Below are 21,442 nucleotides of genomic sequence, written 5' to 3' on the forward strand. Positions count from 1 at the left end.
ATGTTGGAAAGCCCCTTTGTAACTCTGGGAGAGACGCAAAGATCTTAAAGGCAGAACACTGTGTGGTAGAAAACTAATAACCCCCTGAACATGCAACCAACTCTTTGGATCATAGCGGTGGGAGCATCATGCTGTGGGAATGCTTTTCTTCAGCAGGGACAGGGAAGCTGATCAGATTTGATGTGAAAATGGCAACCACCTGGGGGGAAAACCTGTTTAAGGCAAATGGATACTCTACATAGCCAGTTCAGTGGTTTAGATCCGGAGTGTCCCATTTCTGACCCCTAGATAGCTGGAAAATCTTGAATGCATCCCAGCTTCAACAAACCTGAATCAATTGAAGGGTTTGTTACCAGGCCTCTGCAGTGCTGCATGACATGCTGGTGTGGGTTTTCAATCTTTTAAAGTACTGGAAAAAAGGAGTTAATTTAATTGTTGTATGATAGTAACTCGAGGACTGGAGTGAGGCACCCCTGGATCAAAGCCTACTGGTGTTTTTAGGTGAAAGTGTAGAACCAAATCTACTGAGAAACTTGAAGGACCTGGAGTGCTCTCCAATCAGAATTTTGCAAAGAATATTGGCAAATCATAATTCCTTTATTGCCCCGCAGTGGGGAAATTTGGGTGTGACAGTGACAAACACACATAGTTACACTTAGCACTGAAAGAAGAACAAACCAGTCTAATCTAAAATTAGCCCTAAAGAAACACTAAGATAAAAAATTAAATACCAGAGTATATGAATATTGCACAGTGGAAAAATAATTCAACATAGGAAAAGACTCCAGCCTTTTTCCATGACACACGATATGCAATGTGCACGATAGTGCTGCTGCAGCAGCATCCCGAAGTAAATACAACACATAAATCTGTTGCTATAATGTGACAGAATGGGGGGAAAAGCTTAATTTTCAATACTTCAGCAATGAGCTCTATCGACAGTCAACGATTAAAAACAACCCAAACAATTCATTTAAAATGTGCGACTAGTAATTGCAATGGCGCCTGTTCGCCACTAGGAGCCGCACGAGTCGACGTTTCTGCTCCATCTGCCTACAAGTCCAGACAGAGGGCACTCATTACCCGTCAGGCACTTTGCCCGTGTTTTAAAGCAAGATGGCAGCTGTTGTTGAGAATGTTGTCAAACTGTAAGTACTGCACTTCCTCACAGATTTTATACCTGGACAGGTGACGTACACCTTGGCCACGGCATCGCGCCCGCGTCGTTACACGTCCGGCGACCCTTCCGCCAGCTAGTTTGGGGGCATTCCGGGTGTTTTCGTGCGGTTAGCCAGCGCTGTCGGAGTGTCGTGTCTGTCTCTTTTACATCCTGAAATGGAAGTGTAAGTCGGCAGACACGCAGCTCACACTTTTCCACGCACACATTGTCGCTGACGGGTGTTGAAAAAAACGCGTGTAGATTTGACCGTCCGTGTCCTTGTAGCGGCAGTGTGTGTTTTTATTTTATTTTACTTGTTACGTCCTTGTGGTCAAACGGCCGACGCAGCTAGGTGGCTCGCACGCTAACGAGCTAAAGAGTCCTACGCTGTTTATGACGTCTGACGGCTAGTTTTAGATGAATAAAACACTGACGGGGCCGGGTTTTTTGTCTTCTTCCTTTCAGTTTCAAAGCCCCGAAGCCTCCGTACCTGTCACGGTTCAGACCAGATCAACGCAACTAATTTCTGTGCTGCAAAGTTTAACGCTTTGATGAGCCGTGTGTGCGCGAGCTGAAACGTTCCTCCATTTCCGGTGTCTCTGTCATGATGTGGTGCAGCAGCCTGCACGAGCCCTGGCTAATGCTGCACTCTAACTACAAGCCTTTTAACTGTGATCATACACATACAAGTCCTCAGACAACCTGGGCGACATTTAACAAAAGTCAAAGGCACTTTGATAACTTTTAAAATGTATGTTTGTTTGTTTTTTTTAGTCAGACGCGTTTATTCATTTCCTGTTTACATGCACTCATCAGCACAGGCTGCATACAGCTTTGATTTACCCTGTATACAGCATCCAAGTTTAATACATTTTAAACACAAGAATTGGGTGCACAGATTTTGAAAAAAAAAAAAACTGGACATTAACCCAGACAAGCTTATAAAATATAACTGCAATCCCCATTAAGTTTTGGTGAAATTCCTCTAAGTTTTTAAGCCTCTATCAAGCTTCTGGGATGACGGACTGGATATTAGACCTCTTTTGTTTCAAAATTATTTGTGTATATTTTAAATGGGTTCGTTTCCCGACACTGCGCTGTCCTTAACCATAAATCGATCAATGCATTTTCAATAGGTTTGCAGTCTGTCTCCGGATCTTAATTTTCTGTTCTACCCTTTTCAAGTAATTTTGGATCTATGTGTGTAAGATCACACATCCACTTAGGGTCCACGTTTCAACTGCATAGCTGCATAGAGTGTGAGGGTAGACCTTTATCGTTAAGTCCCTTTTGTGCAATGCTCCGGTCGCACTGGAACTGTCTTAGGTTGGAAAGCCTCACTTTGACTTCTCCAGACATAGTTCAACAATAACTCAATCTTTGTTCCTTTGAGCTAAAGGCCTTCCCCAAGAAGGCCTTTAGCTCGTCCGCCTGGACAGCTCCAAATTTCAGTCGAGCTTTAAGGTGTTCCTCTGAAGCTGGCATCTTCTGTCCTAGTCTGTAGCCTCTCAGTCTGTAGGTGATGTTTAACTGGCTTCATGGTGACGGCGGCGTTTCAGTAGCTTCCTGTTCACGACAGACTTAAGCTTTTGTGGTTCCGTGGTTGTTCTTGAACACCCTAACGAATCTGTCATCTGAGCGTGAACGTTTGGATCCGATGGCTTAAACAAGGATGGTTGTGCTGCCAGGACATTTACCAGGAAGCTACTGGATTTTTTTCTATTTTAAAATAGAAAAAAAATTGACCACTTTCCTTTATTGTAGAGCTCATTTAAATTGGCTGAACGTTCCAGCAGAATTATCCCTGAATCTCGGTGACGGCTACCAAAAGTGTGGTTTCTCTGTAAGTTATTAAGGGGCATTTATCCCGAAATGAGTCCGGATTTAAAGCTGAGGGTACAATTTAGATCCTGCATCAGTTGAAGAAAATCCCGGGAAGTTTCTATGATTTATCCGTGTTTCGCCTTGGAAAAAAATTACAATTCAAATCTGTAATTAAAGCCTTAAATTAGTGTTGCATCTATCCCGATGATCGCATGTAAACTAATGCCTGGAGCTGTAAATGCCTGCATTTAACATATGGCCATTATATTAGTTCTCCCAAGGACATTATAAACCTTTTTCAAACTAAAAGAGGTATTTATGAGGAAGAGAGGCAAACGCAAAGAGGCTGTTCTCCATCATTTCAGCAGTAGTAGCAGTTTATTAGTGGCACATTTTCACAGTATTCTCAGTTTACATTCTTCAGCAGCCAAGTTTCCTTGTAAGAAATGAAATACTGAGACGCAGCTTAAATGTGGAGTTCATGACTCAGCTTTCTGACCCAACCCTCTTGTTTCTCCCAGCTAGGGGTGGGCGATATAGACGTGAAGTTTTATCACGATATACTGTGGTACTGTTGTGATAAGGATGAACGGGATGATAAATGTATTTACAGCTTCCTGCAGCCTTTTTTTTAGCCAACTATGTGGCTGCAAATGCATGTCACAGCAATTATAGCCTCGTAAACAGAAATACTGTCATAAAAAAACTATTTCATAATATAACATGTAATATATTAAAACAAAATTCAAAATATGCTTCATCAGGGGACTAGCTATATAGAGAAATGTGTTTGTTTTTTTCACTTTCACTAAACTTAATGCTGCACAGAGTTGCATTTAAGTACATTTTTGAATTTCTTGATATTTATGGAGGACCAACTCTGACATAGGGATGGATAATATTCACATTTGAACTGATACTCTGTACTTATGAATCGGTACCATACATATTTTCGGTACCTTTGTGTGTTTATGTAGTAATAAATGTTTGTTTATTAATAAAATCTCTAACATTTTCAACTTAACATATTTATATTTAATATATGAACTTGTTTGGATCTACAAAACAATGAACATTATTACATTTATTTTTAGAAAATGTATGGATTTTGTTTGTGCAACAGTTTCCGAGAAGAAGAAAAAAAACTATATTTAAAACCCATTTTTTCTTTGTAATTTAGGGCGAGATACATTAGCAGTGAAGGGAAGGAGAGGCTCTCCTCCGTGCTCTGACTACAGACGAGTTACAAGACGAGGCAGCAGCAACTGCCTGTGAAACAGCGTTTGTGGGAAGAGGCTCACAGCAAGTCAGTAACTACAGAACGATCGTTGCTTTCACGGGAAGTCAGCATCAACACAGAAGAAAGTCGCTACATCTTTCGCTAGTCACCTTTTTGAAGAAAAAAAAGGTTGCTGGATGGGTCTGAAATGTCGCTAAACATAGTGAGAAATTCACTAAATTGGCAGCAGGGACCAGTTGCTTCCTCAGATTAGAAGTAACTTATTCCCACCGCTGGCGTTGCCCTTAACCTCACAAATATTGTAGCAAGCGTAATCTGTGTCACATTTTAAAAAGTGGAGCCATACTCTCGACCACTTCTATCTTGCTCGCTTTGTTGGACCAGCAGCTACCGACGTCATCGCGCTCTTGTGCGTGCAGTGCTGTGTTCTTGTTCAGCATGAAAAATCGCCCACCCTTCCACTCCTACAGTGTCATAATGATGCGTTTAGGTACCGAAACATGGTACTGTTGGATTTTACGTCATTCGGTACTCTGTGGTACCGATCAGATTCTGTCGGTACCTGTAAAAGTACCAAATTCGGTACCCAGCCCTGCTCAGACATAATTAAAAATAAGTACAGAAATAAATACATGCTCAATAAATAAGCATAATATAAATGCACAAAAGTACGGCAACTAAACTATACAATTAGACATCAATTTAAATATAAATTTTTGCTTAATTATTCCTCTTTTTAATAATCACTTTAATTTATTTTGAATTATGTCAGAGTTGGTCCAGCGAGGGGAAAATATCATTGTCAAGATAAATCCGAATTCTTACCACGCTATTAAGAACCTTTTCACAATAACGATAAAACAATAATGATACATGTCCGCCACGATGCCCAGCAGTTATATTCTCCCGCTGGAAACGTTCATGTTAGATTTTTTTTTTGACAGCGTCTTTAAATAATTGGTATTCAGATAACCTCTCCTGTCAGCTTCTTCCACTCGAGAGCCCCTTGCGCAAGGTGAAGTTCTCTATTTTTTAGTTTGCGTAACTTTGAGGAAGTAGGCTCGGCCACTGAGGTTACTGGGTAGTAGCCGGTCTCTTTCTCTGCTGCAGTTTGTCCAAAAAAAAAAAAACCAAACAAATAAAGAAACAGTGCAACGGGAACAACATTTAGGCTCTTTGGTCTCGTAGCTCCTACTTTTTTTTTTTTTTTACTTTGCATGTTGATGCTCGTAGTTCTTCTGCCAAGGAAGCTGGAAAAGCCAGCTCTTTGACACGTAGACCTCAGCAACACTCGGCGTTCTCAGAACAAGTTTGAATTTATTCATCCAACCAATGAGTCCAGACAGAGTCCTGACGCAGGTTGTGCATTTCTATAGTTGTTTCTCCTACTTGGCTTGTACTGTGTTGCCCATATTTTGGATATTCAGATCGGTGGAAACGCTTTAAGAGGGTTCAGAAATAACCCGGCTTGACTTTGTCGACCTTGTTCTCTTGACCGAGGCTCAGCTGCTCCAGCGAGGCATGTCACAAGTATTTGAGCTGACTGGGCTCACTTCAAATAATCTCCCCAACCGTCCCTCGTTGCCGCCTGTAGCAACATGTTTATGCGGGGGGGGGGGGCACGCTGACACCTTGGTACTTTGATGATAAGGCTGTTTGTTTTTATTGACACCCCTTCCACCACTCACACAGATTTGTATTTCTTAGAAATGACTTTGGAGCACGTCTTGGTGATACTGTTCAATACATATTTGGTCTGCAGTTTGTTTTTATATAAATATATATGTGTTTTGTTCAGATTGGGAGAGCAGTACTACAGAGATGCGCTGGAGCAGTGTCACAACTACAACGCCCGGCTGTGTGCTGAGAGGAGCGTCCGTATGCCGTTCCTGGACTCTCAGACCGGCGTGGCTCAGAGCAACTGCTACATCTGGATGGAGAAGAGACACAGGGGACCAGGTAATCCTCCAGGTTGACTCTCTGAAAGCCCGTCTAGGCTCAAGCAACAAGCGCCTTCAAACAAGCAGTGCTTCAGGAACCACCCAGTTAAGATGTGTGTGTCTCGGTATGAACCCAGCGGTTCTGTGAAGGTCTAACGGGTTTGATGGAGAACAGTAGTGAACAAACTTTATATCTTTGCCTGTCTAATTCCATTAGAGATATAAAGTTAGGGGCAAATCCTGGTATTTAATGGGATAAAATAAAAAATAGTAAAAAATAAAAAAAACATCCATATAAAATGAATTCCTGAAACACTCGTCCCTAATTGTTTTTTTTTTCTTTTGTTTTTTTTCTTCTAAAGCTTTCAGTAGGAAATATACGTACATATGTTAGAACAATGCAAAATATTCTAGAAAATATCTTCCAGCTTCTGTTTATTATGAGTCTGGAGGAGCTGCAGAGATCCACAGCTCAGGAGCTAAAATCTGTTGACATAAAAACTAGCTGCTGTTGACTCAGGCTGGGAAAAATATTGTGACTTTTTTTTATCTTGATTTTTAGAAGAGATAAAATGTTGTTTATACTGAGATGGTCTATGTTGAGTTAGTAATTATATTCCTATGTATTTCAGGTTATTTTTCAGCTGTTTCTCATATTTCTCTACAGCTGCTTGTTAGAAAATGTGCCAGTGAGACATTTGGGATAAAGCTTTAATTCAGATGCCCTTTTGTAATTACTTTATGGAAAGAAAAACATATTGAGATAAATATCACATATCAGCATTCAGCCTAAAATATCGAGATGCTGTTTTTCCAGCCCTAGTATTGACTCTCTACAATTGTGACTTTAATGTAAGAGGGGAAGAAAGAGCTGTGAGAAGTAGGGCTGGACGATAATTAAACAACGATATAAATCGATCGATAGACGTATATCGATGATAGAAAAAATGGGTCAGTAAAAAGTTCAATAGAATAAAAGTTTCCTTCTTTATGCATTTAAGCCATGTAGATTAATATTACAGTCATTACTTCCTCCCAACCAATCACTGACGCAGACCCAGGAACCAAGCTCCGCCCCCTTCAAAGAGTTCAAAGAGCACGCGTTCTTTTTTTCTGCTTTAAAAACTTGCAGTTTTGGTAAAATGTTGGTTGAATAAAGAGTTCAGTTTGAATTCAATGTTTTTGTGTACTGTGTCAAAAAATAGGTCGCTAAGCAACAGCATAAAACGGCCAGGGCTGCACTTATGTTTTGAATTTGTTGGTAATTATCAACATCGATCCAGTAATTTCTATTTTATCGATATGCTTTTTTTTTTCCTATATTGTCCAGCCCTAGTGAGAAGGTATGTTTGCATTTTCCCACGAGCCAGTGCCTGGTGGAGAACCTATACGGCACTTTATTCTGAGCACGCCGTCCCCACAGTGATGCATGGAGGCGGCAGCGTCATACTGTGGGGAAGCTTTTCTTGATGTACATCCAGACCACGATCACTGCTCTGATCCATCCCATAAAATCATTGCTGTTTGTTGTTTTAATGTGTGGGAAAATAAGAATAAGAAGGTATTTTAGGAGTGTAAAAACGCTACAAAGACGTAACTTTAATACGGAATAAAGCGTCCTCTCATTACACAGAGAGCTGCTCCTCGGTCGTTACTCAGTGAATCCTTACTGATGTAAACGGCCCATCAGGAGAAAACCTGATGAAGTGCTCTCCTGTTCCTCAGGCATGGCCCCAGGGCAGCTGTACACGTATCCGGCCAGGAGGTGGAGGAAGAAACGGAGATCTCATCCTCCAGAGGACCCGCGGCTCATCTTCCCTCCTGTCAAGTCAGGTACCACCTCTACCAGCGCGGCTCCTCTCCGTTTGAAGCCGTCGGTTTTCAGAAACCCTTTACCAGGCGACATCTTCTGTATATTTTAATTTAACTGCGGGATGCCTAATTTTTCTCCAGTTTACAAACGGGGACTTAAATGTTGACGAATCTAAGCAAAGTAGTAAGTTCAGATGTCATGAGCTGCGTTGTTGCTCTTTCATCCAGAGCTGGATTTAGGACTGAAGAAGGACGCCCTGCTGTCGTCGGACGGCAGCAGCTTGGAGGCCCTGCTGAAGGGGGAACCCGTGGACAAACGGACAGCCGCGGAGGTGCGGGGATCAGAGGAGGACTCCAATCAGAGCGATTACACCGCAAGCCTGAACCCGGCGACCCGGATTAGAAAGGTTCCTGCTCTCGTTCCCATAAGTTTGGAAGTTCAATAAAACATTGAGCCTGTTTAACCCCACCCCCGCTTTCTCTCTTCAACATAGAGAATCCTCGAGCCAGATGACTTCCTGGATGACCTGGATGACGAAGACTATGAGGAAGACACGCCTAAAAGAAGAGGCAAAGGGAAAGGGAAGGTAAAAAAAAAAAAAAAAAAAAAAATCTAGGTGTTTGTGTTTGTTTATGCTATCCTAGGCTGTGGGTTGACTCCAGTGTTGTGGACAGGGACGAGGGGTGGGCAGCGGCAGGAAGAAGCTGGACACAGCAGCGCTGGAGGACAGAGACAAGCCCTACGCCTGTGACAGTGAGTCCTCCTGTGACAGTGACGTGTTAGCATCTATGCTAACCAGAGAACGCCCCTCTCTCTGTTTTTCCTGTAATATTCTGTCCTTCATCTTTGTTGGGCATCTTAAATCTGACGTTTTCCAAAGCTAGTTCAAGTGTCGCTGCTTCCTTTACGTTACGATTGTTTCCTCCACCTCTGTGCTGTCATCAGATCCAGGATCTGTCCCTTTGTACTGTTCTTGCCTCTGTATTGAAACGGTTTCCCTTTCATTGCCTGTTTCTCTGAGCTTCTGTCTGCTCTCTCCTGATTCTCTTCTCTCTTCCAGACACTATCAAACAAAAGCACATTTCAAAACCTTCTGAAAGAGGTAGATTTCTCTTCATCACTTTCTTTCTTTTGATGTCTCTGTTACTAAGTAGATAGATTCATGTACTCGGTCATTTGAGAAATGTTTTTTTTTTTTTTTCTGGAAGAAGGGACCAGATTAACTGGATGTTGAAAGTTTCAGTAGTTATAAGGATAAGCGTAGTCCTTGGAGAGCCCTGTGAGTCATGTTGGTTTAAAGGGGCCCGGTAACATATTATGACTGAATTTCTTTGTGCAATTTCTGCATTCGAAGATGTTCTGATTAAATTATTGTTTTCTTTCTGTCTTCTACTTAGTTTGTGCTTTATTTGTTAGTAAACTAAACAATTTTCTGTATATTTACCACAACAAGACCACTTGAATCGTAGTACGCTATTGCGCGTAATGAGTAAATAAGGAGAAGCAATGGAGCCCACAGACATAAATACGACTTTATAGTGAAGAAATACAATCATAAATATGTTTATTCTTACCTGTGGGAGGTAACGCTAGTAGATCTGGTCTGTACTGTGACTCGGCTGCGGCAAATCCACGCAGCACATGAACGAGACATCTTCTCTGAATGGCTCCACTATGCCAATTCCAATATGGCGGCGAAATCAAAGCGCGATTGAGGGCTCAATATATGTCAGCCGGCTCTTACGGCTGCATCGATTGCCGCCATCTTGCTTTCTGATGGTTTCTCTGTACTGCCCGCAGATGGCAAAAAAATGTTTCCGTCTGCTGATCCTGCCTGATGCAAAGCTTTTTTCAGGCTAAAAAAAAGACACTATCAGACAAATGCTTAGTGTATATTGTTTTATTTGAAGATTAATATATGTTTTATTTTTTTATGGTCAAAATATGTAACATGGCCCCTTTAAATAAGATAAACTGTGGCCCATGGTTCCACCCATATCCCCTTAGTTAATGCATGGACTTTGTTTTTGTTTGCCCCCTTTTTCTCGTCCTCTAGCCTCTGTACTTTCTTGTTTCACGTTCTGTTTTTTTTTTTTTTTTTTTTTTTCTAAATGCCTTTTGCTTTGATACCGGGTCAGTTTGATGTCTGCATGACCTTTTTCTGCCTGTTCTGCCACCATCCGCCGCCGCGCGCTTCACTGAGCTCAGACTCTCACCCAGCAGCTTATTTCAGACGGCAGATGACGAAACGCGGTGGTCAGGGTTTTTTTTTTTTTGGGGAAATGAAAGCCGGAGCCCGGTGTGGCAGTGAAAGAAGAAGTGCAGCGTTTTTACTGATCTTGTGACAAACTTCACAGCAACCGCACCCAGAATGACAGCTTTAAACATCTCTGTGTTGTTCTGAAGGAGATGAGATTTGTTATCACATAATCTGCTTCAATCCCAGTGGTTTGTAGCTCATGTCAAAGCTGTGAGGTAATCGTTGAAGTTTTTATTTTTTGTCGCTTTTTTTTTTTTTTATGTGTCACCCAATCGTATTTATCTGCGCACAAAAGCTCATGAGGCTCAGATGGTATATTAACCCTCTGAGTACTGATGTGACATCATCATTTCTCTCGTGGTCAGAGAGCTGGGAGAGTGGTTCGCTTTAAAGATATTTGGGTTTTAGAAACTTCACCCCTTAGCTAGCTGCTGGTCAGAAAAGTGCAGCTAACTAACAACATGATCATGACACATGACATTTTTCCACAGTTGGTCCCATAACAACCGCAAACGTCAGGCTGGGATTTAAACTGATAGGCATCACAAAGTGGTAAACAGCTGTGGAGTGGAAAGAGAAATGATCAATGCGTTTTGAGTAACAATCTGAAAAGTGCGGCATGCATCTGTCCAACCCTCCCAGTATTGCCTTGTATTTAGCCTCATACGTCTTTCCATCAACTCTGATCAGCTATCCCGTCTCTGCCGGTGAAACATCCCCACAGCGTGATGCTGCCAGCTGCAGATTTCACCATACACTGCAAAAACGGATCTAAAAACAAGTAAAATATTCTTAAAGTTAGTCTATTCGTCCTTGATTTGAGGCAGTAGATAAGATTATCTGTCAATGGAATGAGTATCTTTGCTCCTAAAATAAGATAATTAGACTTCCTGCACTTGAAATAAGATGATGGAGAGGAATTGTTCCTATTTTAAGTAGAAAAATCTCATTCCAAAAAAACCCTGCTCAAATCAAGGACAAATACACTCATTTAGAGGAAATTGTACTTGTTTTTAGTTCTGTTTTTGCAGTGTAGGGAGGTTGTGTTCAGGGTGATGCAGCTTACCACCACACACAGCGTTTCACACGTAGAACAAAAACTTACATTTTGGTTTCACTTGACCGAGCACTTTCTCTGCTAGGGACCTGAGCCAGTAGGATGATCATCCTAAACCTACAGCCGGAGCTACGCTGAAAGAGTTCAGACCAGAGCATATTCAGATGTTCAAATGGTCAAACTCCAGACCTAAATTCAAGAATTTGTGCGCTAGCATGAATTTTTTTTTGTTTTAACAGCGGTCGAGCTGTTTTTGCAGGGAAGAATGGGCTAAAACGTCAGTCCCCAGATGTTACGTGTTGCTTTTCCACCGTGAAATTCATTGAAACTTTATGGGTTAAAAGAGATTTTCTGTTCGTCTCACACATCATCACTTATCACCACAAGAACCATCTGCAGTGTTTGATCAAACCACCACACAAGTTTCTTCTGCTGCACACCCTGCATGTCCTTACGTTTTTAATGTCTGGACAATTGCATGGAATAATGTTTTAATCTGAACTACACGCCTGTTTCTGCAGTAGTGCCACTTTAACGGAAATTGATAACTGGTGTTATTCTTGAGCTGTGCGTCTGCTCCTATAACGGGTTCTCTGCTTTTGGTGCCAGTCTGTGGGAAGCGCTACAAGAACCGTCCAGGCCTGAGCTACCACTACGCCCACTCCCACCTGGCAGAGGAGGAGGGCGAGGAGAAGGACGACATGGAAATCAACGAGCCGGCCCTACCGCTGCCCGACGAGCCCAAAAGTAGGAAAGGAGAGACTTTCTGTGTAGGACCGCGGGGATCACCAATGCTAACCTTTTATTTTTCTCTCCTCCTAATCAGCACCGAAAAAAGGCCCAGATGGTCTCGCGTTGCCTAATAATTACTGTGATTTCTGCCTGGGAGACTCCAAAACCAACCATAAGACGGGCCAATCAGAAGAGCTGGTTTCCTGCTCCGACTGTGGGCGCTCAGGTGTGTTCTCTGGCTAATTTCTAACAGGATTCACGTGGCACACACAGATCTACGCCTGCTCACAGGTCTGTGTTGTTCTGTCTGGACACAGGCCACCCGTCCTGCCTGCAGTTTACCCCCGTCATGATGGCTGCTGTCAAGACGTATCGCTGGCAGTGCATAGAGTGCAAGTGCTGCAACATGTGTGGCACCTCTGAAAACGATGTGAGTCTCCTGGTGTCAGTGTTGAGTTAAACTGTGAAATGCAGCGATCGCTCCGCAGAACGTCCAGGTTTTTAAAATGATGGTTCCTGGTCTGTGATCTACTGGTCTCGTTTTTGTTTGTTTTCCCCTTACACACATATAGAGATGGAAAAAGCATTGGCTTACTGTCAACTTTCTTCTTCTCACCTTTTTTGTTACACTTGAATGTTTTGGATCATTTAAGACGTTTTAATTTCATACAAAAATAACCTGAGCAAATAAAATTAAAAAAAAAGCATTTTTATTAATAGTGATTTCTTCTAGAAAAAATAAATCAATCCAACCAACCCGATCCTATGTTTAACATAATTGTCAAATCTCAAATCAGCTTTGATTTTCATCTCATTTTTAGTTCAGTCTCACCAGCCACACCCAGACTTCCTCACAGCCAGACCAGGGGAAGCATAGAAGTAGAACCTCTCTCACAACATGAAGTAGGCTTAAAGGTCTCAGACACAGCATCAAGACTACATTGACTAAAAAAAAAAAGTACTTTTTTAAGGCACACACTTATAAACAAAGTGGAGAAGGAGCTGAACTTGCAAACATACTCACCAATTAAATATTTTCTCAGTTAATATATATTGTAATTATTATTAATATATCAAATTTTTTATCATTATCGTTCATCTTTACAAAATTTGCAAAAATAACATTTTCAAATTTCATATAGTTTGCCATGCCAATATATACCTAATATTACTTAAATGAGATTAGGAGGGTGGGGGGTAGCTTTGCATTTCTACCTATAAATATGTTGCTTTTTTAACAATTTTAAATTTTTTTGAAATTTTACTGTTTTACGAGAAACCTTTTGGAAAGGGTAAAATGCAAAGATGGTTTCAGTAAAACAACTAATGTGGACAAAGGCTGAAAGCCTTTTATTAATTTCCTGCTGTTTGCATTTGTACAGGGAATTTCTATGGGTTTGGGCACCAAAAGGGGGCTGTTGCCCAGGGAACCACATCCTCCTGCATCCGGCCCTGTGCTTATCACACTTGGAGCGAGGCTCATTACCAGACTAGCAATATTAAGGATATTCAGTTTACATAGATCTGCTATATGCCTTAAAGTATATATTTTTTTAAAAATATAAAAAAATCTCTATACCAAAATGCTTTTTTTGGCGGATTAGTAAATTCAGTTTTCAGAAAAACTTTAATCTTAGCACTTGCAAATGAACCTTAATTTCAAGGGCAAAACAAGCCGAGATGGCGACGATTATGCTGAATGAACTGTAATCTAGCTTGTTAAGGAAGTTCATGAGTTTATCTCGTTTCTTTAAGGATCAGCTTCTCTTCTGTGACGACTGCGACAGAGGCTACCACATGTACTGTCTCAACCCGCCGATGTCTGAACCCCCGGAAGGTAACGCCATCCTATCGACAGCGCAGAGCTTTAACCTCCTTTATCAAAAAAGTGTGGATTTGGGTGCAGGATTTAGGGTCAACGAGAGAGGCCGTACTGGACAGTCGTGTCGTACAGTCGGCCGCTGATGAGTCGGGTGGCTGGAAACACTCGTTTATGTACCACGGCCCCGTTTGTTCATAGTTTCAGTGACTTCTCTTATCCAGAAACGACGGTTTCTCTTAGAACAAGATATTATTGACACAAACGGATACAAAATATCAGAGTCTCTGCTAATAATTTTTATCTCATACTTGCTGGATGAGGTCCCGTCTCCGTCTGTCGACCAGGCTAGGCCACGTTGGCCCAGTCTGGTCGACACGTTTGTCAACAGACTTTCAAATAAGCCTTCAGAAGACCTACTTCAATAAGGGCTGCCATTGATGTTGCTATTTTAATACCATAAATCCCTTTTTTTTACAGAACGTGCTCTAAGAATTCAGTTTACAAACAATTGGTAAATAATCTTTCCATCTCATATGCTAAAAGTATTCACTCTCTTATCCAAATCAAGCAGTCTGGGTGTTCACTTCCTTATCCAACGGGATTAAAATCCCCACTGAGACTGCTTCTGGGAACATTTGTGTAAGAATGGCTCGCCCTCAGTGAATGCCTGCCTGGCTCGGTGATCGGATGCCACCTGTGCCATAAGTCCAGTCTTGAAGTTTTCAACGGGTTGTAATAAAGCCTAAGCAATTGGAAACATCGGAAACTCTGCTGTAAAATGCTCGTCCACGTAAAATCTCAGTGCTGGAGACCCCCAGACTTCACGTGGCCGTGCAGAGAGCCTCATGGAGTGGGTTTTCCTTCCTTAAAATCAAGTGCAATGCAAACTGTGGGATGAAGCGGTTCTCAAGAGGAAAAAATCGTGCTGCTTTGTCGCAGGACTGCAGCACTAGCCTGACTGCATGGGCTTAAAGGGGGAGTTTGGTGCTGAGTATTATGGTCTAGGGCTGTTTTTCTGGCTCGCTTCTTTAGTTCTAATAAAAGGAATTCCTAACCCTTCACTTTGGTACAGCCAGAAAGAAACTCTCATAAATTCACCCCTAAACCTTGTGTTCAACCTTCTCTGAAGATTGTAAACTATTATTCTTATTTTTATATATTTTAACATGGTGTTATGTATTATAATAAATGTTGCACCTTATGCCCTAGCGCATAAAGCGGTTCTCCAATACGTTGTCAGAAATTTGATTTACTTCATATTTCAATTTTCTTTTATAGACCTAGACTTCAGAAAGGCACACTAAAAGTGACTTTGTTTTCCATCCCATAAATGCATAATAGTTTTGTTTTGCTAGTTTGTCAAATAATTGAAGGCCAAATTTAACTTCATCAAATGAAGTTGTACTGTCAGATTTCATGGTCACACCTTTTTCCTCCCCTGTATACCAATAACATAGCGCCACCTGGTGGAAAACAAAAATTAAATTAGAGTCCCTCCCTTATCAATGCTTGAAAACCCTGATGGCACATTCATTTATAGTGCAGGGGCAGTCTATTAAATATATATTAGCAGTGGGTGAGAGGACTAGAGATATGATTGTTTTTTTTTAGAGTATTTTAAAGGTTTTAAAAAATCAGGAAGTATAATTATTTCCCGGACCATGACCGGGTTAAGCACAGGCGTCCGAAGGAAAATGCAGTGCTGTCCAGAAATAATGTCCAAATGATGTTTTAGGCCTGTACAGCAGAGTTCTTACGTCGACCCGTTTTTTTTTTTTTGTTTTTTTTTCCCCACTGCACACGTTTGATAGATGACGGCCATGGACTCCCAGATCTCAGCAGCAGGGATTTAGGGATTAAATGTGGACAGCATCATTTGAGCATCAGCTTTTTAACTCATCTCTGTCTGTGGTGTTGTCATTCAGGGAGCTGGAGCTGTCATTTATGTCTGGACCTTTTGAAAGACAAGGCCTCCATATACCAGAATCAGAACGCAGCGACGTCGTGATGGCTGCTCCGGCCCGCTCTCCGTCATCACCCCACCCTGAAGGCACACGGCAAACCCCCCCCCCCCCTCGTCGGCTGTCACCGCGGGGAGCGTGTTCGGGGGAAAGGGAAGTACGCCTGACCAGACTGGCCTCGGTTAGCATCAGATATGACTGTTACACAGTTCCAGCCTCAGATCCGGTCTACTGGCTTCTCCTTTTCATCCACATAGATACTTTGGCATCACTCACTTCAGAGACGCATCCTAAAACAGCCAAAACCTTTGACTTTGTGTTCAGCTTTTATACCTAAAGTTGCTAAAGCTTCGTCTCTGTCCTGTAATGTACTGATTTTATGGAGTTCAAAAGGCTTGATCATAGTGAAAACAAATGCATTTTATAATATTTATATATTTCTATGGTAAAGATTTATGTATTATGTAAAGCATTGGGGGCAAAAAAAGGAATGATTGTGTTTAACGTTAGTACCTATCTTGTCCACAACCACATGATTTTTTATTTTTTTATTTTTTTTGTGGCGCTGCTGAAATTTCGTGATCCGCTTGACAAGGTCAAAGGGATTTCCGGAGACGGTCGGACATCTTTACAGCCAAACCCAGGAAGCAGGGCGTATAAATAGAAGCCCTCTTATGTTTACCGCCGTGGCTCCAAAGGCCGCGCCACTTCAAAGATGGCAGGTTAGGCTTTTATCTCCCAGTCAATCTCGCCGTGGTGTTGGCTTATTGAGCTGCGCTCGTAGTCATGGTGACGCTTCATTCGCCATCCAGCGAACACACTCTAGTCAGGTTTTTGTCACGTAACGAATGAGAAATCATTTCAAACCTTTTTTTTTCCACCTATTTTTGTGACGTGTATTTGGTACCGTTTCAATAAACAACTAAAGTTTGTTTAGGGGGGGGGTGAATATGCATAACCTGTCTGCATAAACGTGAGCACCCTTACTCAAATACCGCGTTGAAGCACCTTTTGATCCAGTTTTAACCTTAAGTCTCGTTGGGCTCTCGTAAATCTCATTCTACAACGTCAGTAAGGTTCTCTGTAAGGAGACGGGTTCCAAACTAGAAGTCCACAGCATTATGTGGACAATATGGGACGGTGAGAACGCTCGTCATTAATTTGGAAATGATATGAGAGAGCAGAGCCATCACAACAACTGGGCGTCGGTCCAGAACCGATGAGACGATGGTAGGAAACGATCAGGGAGGCTGCGGAGCGGGGCGACTGCAACAGCGTAGGAGCTGCTGGTAATTCTGATGTTACACATTTGAAGCGTGTCCCGCATTATCCGTACGTCTGGGCTGAGGACGTTTCCTAATAAAACAACCCACCCGTCCAGAATGGTCTAAAACCACACGGGGCAATATGTTCTGGTCTGATGAAACGGGAAGTACACTTTTGGGTCGTATTCCCCCAACGAAGATCGCAGAGCAGCGATGAAACGCCATAGCCATGGAGGAACGTGGGGGCAGGATAATAATCTGAAGTTGCTTTTATTCAGATGCAACTGAGGATTTTGGTGTGGTGGATGAAATGATCAATGTCTAAAAATCCTAGTCAGTCTTCACCCCCCCAAACCTCCTGCTGTTTGCTTCGAGAGCTGAAAATGAATGCCTGAAGAAGAGCCATGGACGAGGGACATCCCACTGATCTCTATTATACAATGGAGTGCTAATCGCCCGCTGTTAGAACGAGTCTCTGTGAAGCCACCAGCCGCCATATTGGTACTCCCTATTTTCCAACAGTAACTAGGGAATATGTGCGCTACAGCATCGAATAACGAGAATTTTCTCATGTTCAGGGGGGGCTTAAGACTTTTAAAATGTCAAATGTCATATACTTTTATGTTATGTTCTAAAACTATCAAGTAATGAGAAAGTCATGTGCTGAAATATTTTGCATTTTATTCATTTAAATATATATATTTAACATTTATAGATATATAAAACAATATACAAAAACATATATTTACATATGTGTATACATATATATATATACATATACACATACTTACACATATATATTTAATATGAATAACATGTAAAGTATTTCAGCACCTAATGTCCTAGTAGTTGATAGTGTTAGTACATCCACTGACTGTAGAATTACCTGTGAAACGTTTTCACACAGCCAGAAAACTGCTTGTTGTTGCAACCAAATCCTATGGGATTCTGTGAGAGTAGGGAGTAGCAAGATGGCGGCCAGTGACTTCAGTTTTTCGGCAAAATCAGCACTCCAGTGTATTATATAGCTCAGTGGGACATCCTCACAAGCCGACATGTTTGGAGGATGTTTGCGAGGCAGATTTTGGTGGGTTCAAGATGTTGTGCGCCAACGTCTCCTGGTTTAAAGCTGTGCTCACGTATGCGTCCAGGTTAATAAAGCTGTTCTTTTCGATTCTCTTCCCTAAATAAGTTTTTGTTTTAGTTGAACTTTTTTTTTTTTTTTTTTTTTTTTTTTTTAAGGCCATTGTTACTGGGGTGTGTAAATGTTATGGATCCACTGTCCCTGTCAGTACCTTAGTACGGACCTAAGGGTTACAGCACCAAACATGCTCAATATGCCATGTTGTGGTCGTCATGGTGACTAATTAAAAACTAAATCCTGCTAGCGTCAGCGGCCTAATAAAGGGAATATCGCTGTGTTCTAGCAGTTTGCTGATCATTTGCCACCAGGAGCTCCTGCATGACTCTGGGAGGACGGGGGGACTTGTAGCAGTCGGTTAGGCAGATAATGTGTGTTACTGTAGCTTTTTTTCTTAAGAGAAACTAAAATGACAGGAACTCTTTGGCCCCAGATGCATAAATGGTTCTACATTGTAGAAAAGTCAGTGTGTGTTTTAGTCCTGCAGAGGCTGCTGTTTTCGTCCTCCTTAGTTTTCTAAATGTGATGATGGCTAACAGCGAAGGTGTGGCTGAAGCGGTTCCTTTACCTCAAACAGAAACAGTATTTACAGACGTGAGCATGCAGATGCAAAGAACTGGGAAAGAGTCACGAGAAGCGTGGTTCCAGCTGCGGGTTCTGCTTTAATAGTCTGTAGTGACGCCCTTCTCTCTCATATATAGTCGGGGTCGGTACAGGTGTCGGAGGAAACGGTGTAAAATAAGTTAACCATGCTATCATGTCCTTTCATTAGCCAGCTAACAATAACTAAAGCATTACACGAGTATGACTTGGTTTACTTTCCTATTAAAAACAGCTTTTTCTAGAGGGAGTGGCTAGTAGACTGTTTAGCTGTTTCTTTCTGTATCCATCAGTGATGTTTGGGATTCTGTGGGATTTAGATGGAGGTTGCTTTTTTTAGGTAATCCTGTGATCCAGATCTCAGCCGGAGCCTCTCTCTCTCTCTCTCTTCCGAAGTTCGGAAACAAGACTTTGTGCGATCGCAACGGGAGACGAGCAATCCAACCACCGAGAGCAACTTGCATTAACAAAGGACATTTCTCTCATTTTACGTTGTCACATTACGGCCGGCTATGTGATTATTGTCAGGTTTTGATTTTGGATTGGGAGAGAATTGTTTGTTACATAAAGTGATATTTAAATCAAGATCATAGGTTTACAGATTAGGGGAATTTTCTTCATGTGGACTTTTATTTGAATTGTGATGGAATGTTTTATTGTATAAAAAATGTCTAAATAAATACTGAGCTCTTTAATTGGCTGTCTTTCTTCCGTCTTATAAATCAGTTACATTATTGAAAACAAAAACAGTCAACAAATGGTTATTAATAAAACTCATTATTTTAGCAGCTTTACAATACAAAACTTTGAGATTTGTGGCCATTTTGCAGTGTTTGTAGGGTTTGGACCTGCCAATTAAAATGAGAATTTACAGTATTACATTTTTTTTTTATCTAGCCCTCCAGCCATGAACAGTCATTTATATCAGGATAAAACAGAATTATACTAAATGGAGTTGTTGCCATTTCAAAGTGTCTTTGTATCTTTTATTAGTGATTAGCACAATTAGCATTGATAGCTAACCAGTCTGGGTGTGTGTCCCTTGCTTAGACGTCGACCCAAATCCAAACAGGATGAGTTCAAATGCGTGAAACAGTCCGCTCTGTTGAAGATGCTCAGCCGTCTTCGTATCTGCTGAAGTTGTCTCCAAGTCAGTTCAATGTTCAGGCAACTTGACATAAGGCAACTTTCCCCTAGTTGAATGGAAAACAACCCAAACTATAATGGTGAAGGGGCAAAATGACCAGCACTGGTCATGGTTGTCGCTGCCTGAATGAATAGCCAACATCCCCCTCATAGAAAAGACGCTTTCCTTTTAAATGGCTTTCATGTTTTCTTCTGAATTCATTTTTGAAACACCTTACATAGCTGAAAACGGCTAACTTTAAGTCTGCTTCACACAGTAACGTCATCCACACCACAGGGTGGCGCTACTAGTGACGTGGTAGGATTTGGCTATGGTGCATTCACTGAGGAAAAATATTAAATTACAAAAATCAAAATCAGTCAATTTCCTGCATCTCTAAATATTGCCTCTCAAATTTCTGACTTGAAAAATACCTTTGAAGAAATGTCCTATTTGAAAATGTAGCTATCGTTACTGACTTCTTTGTTGCTTATCTTGCACATATTTACATGTTAGGCACCTAAATGGGTTTTATCTCCCTTGAGCAACAAGTGAACTACAGACATTTGATTTGTCACTCAGAAACACTTCTTCTGACAAAAAAAATTAGTTATTGCACTTTTTTTATTGCACCCATGAAACAACAGTCTTCTGTGATCCAAAAGAAATCTCTGAAGCTGTTAATTGTAACTGGATATGGTCTACCGTATAAATTTTGGAGAGCGCTGCGCACAGCTGTTAAGGTTGCAATTTTTGTTACCAAATGAGTCTCAGAAACCAATGCTGAACGCTGACAGAGGCTAGGGACCATGAGGATGGGACCATTTCTGCCTCAGGTAAGGATATAAAAAAAAAAACCCTGATAGATCAGAGTCTTAGAAATGGGTTACATTTGTTATTTCTATTCAAATGTTAGATTATTAATCATCTTCATTTGTCATTACAACATACATTCCAATGAAATGTGTCCTCTGCATTTAACCCATCCCTTAAGGAGCGTTCTGGGGCAGCAGTTAAACCTAAAGAGTAAAATAAGACAAGTGTCTGGATTTTAAATAGCAATAGATTTTACTTGATGAAATACTTAATTGGATAACGTTTTATCATGAGCTTAATATTGTTAATGCCAACGCATAGGAGCGTTTGCATCACAGCTTTCAGAGCCCACTGATCCTTCACAAATAAGCACTTTAGTTAAAATAGTACACAAACAAGATTGTCTCTTTAAAATGTCAAAACACCACAAAACACTTCTTTGTAGGACATTCATTATTGTAAAACTAGACAAGGTATTTAATGTTTTATAAACAATTAAAAAGTATCAAGTAGACAATAATCGTTTTACAGCAACCTGGGGAAAATGAAATGACCAGGATCTTTTTGAAGAGACATTTAGAAACGACAGATCTAACAACTGAAAATACTTCCAAGTTCCACTGTAAAATACAAATTTCCGCCTATATAGTGAAAGATTTTTAGGAAGAATCGGTTTGCTGTGACAG

The 21,442-nt window shown here is 41.2% G+C and overlaps 1 protein-coding gene across 3 annotated transcripts; it reads left to right on the plus strand.

The window, feature by feature from the left end:
* The first annotated feature begins 1,042 nt into the window (after positions 1-1,042).
* dpf2 (D4, zinc and double PHD fingers family 2) lies at positions 1,043-17,562 on the plus strand. 3 transcript variants are annotated; one of them, XM_012867145.3, is made up of 12 exons: positions 1,043-1,148; positions 6,022-6,182; positions 7,889-7,996; positions 8,204-8,382; positions 8,470-8,562; positions 8,651-8,729; positions 9,037-9,078; positions 11,903-12,040; positions 12,120-12,251; positions 12,343-12,455; positions 13,781-13,862; positions 15,773-17,562. In XM_012867145.3, exons 1-12 carry the CDS (start codon positions 1,117-1,119, stop codon positions 15,853-15,855), a joined length of 1,242 nt encoding a protein of 413 aa, XP_012722599.1. In that variant the 5' UTR covers positions 1,043-1,116; the 3' UTR covers positions 15,856-17,562. The 3 variants fall into 3 exon arrangements, with proteins under 3 accessions (XP_012722599.1, XP_012722600.1, XP_012722602.1); XM_012867146.3 differs by having other exon boundaries at positions 13,787-13,862; XM_012867148.3 differs by lacking the exon at positions 9,037-9,078.
* The last annotated feature ends 3,880 nt before the right edge of the window (positions 17,563-21,442 follow it).

The sequence above is a fragment of the Fundulus heteroclitus genome, chromosome 11, assembly GCF_011125445.2.
Source record: "Fundulus heteroclitus isolate FHET01 chromosome 11, MU-UCD_Fhet_4.1, whole genome shotgun sequence".
In the NCBI taxonomy this organism is placed as follows: domain Eukaryota; kingdom Metazoa; phylum Chordata; class Actinopteri; order Cyprinodontiformes; family Fundulidae; genus Fundulus; species Fundulus heteroclitus.

Coding starts and splice junctions, on each gene's coding strand:
- dpf2 (XM_012867145.3), top strand. CDS start 1,117: ATGGCAGCTGTTGTTGAGAATGTTGTCAAACT. Junction 1,149..6,021: donor GTTGAGAATGTTGTCAAACT/GTAAGTACTGCA, acceptor TGTTTTGTTCAG/ATTGGGAGAGCAGTACTACA. Junction 7,997..8,203: donor CTTCCCTCCTGTCAAGTCAG/GTACCACCTCTA, acceptor TCTTTCATCCAG/AGCTGGATTTAGGACTGAAG.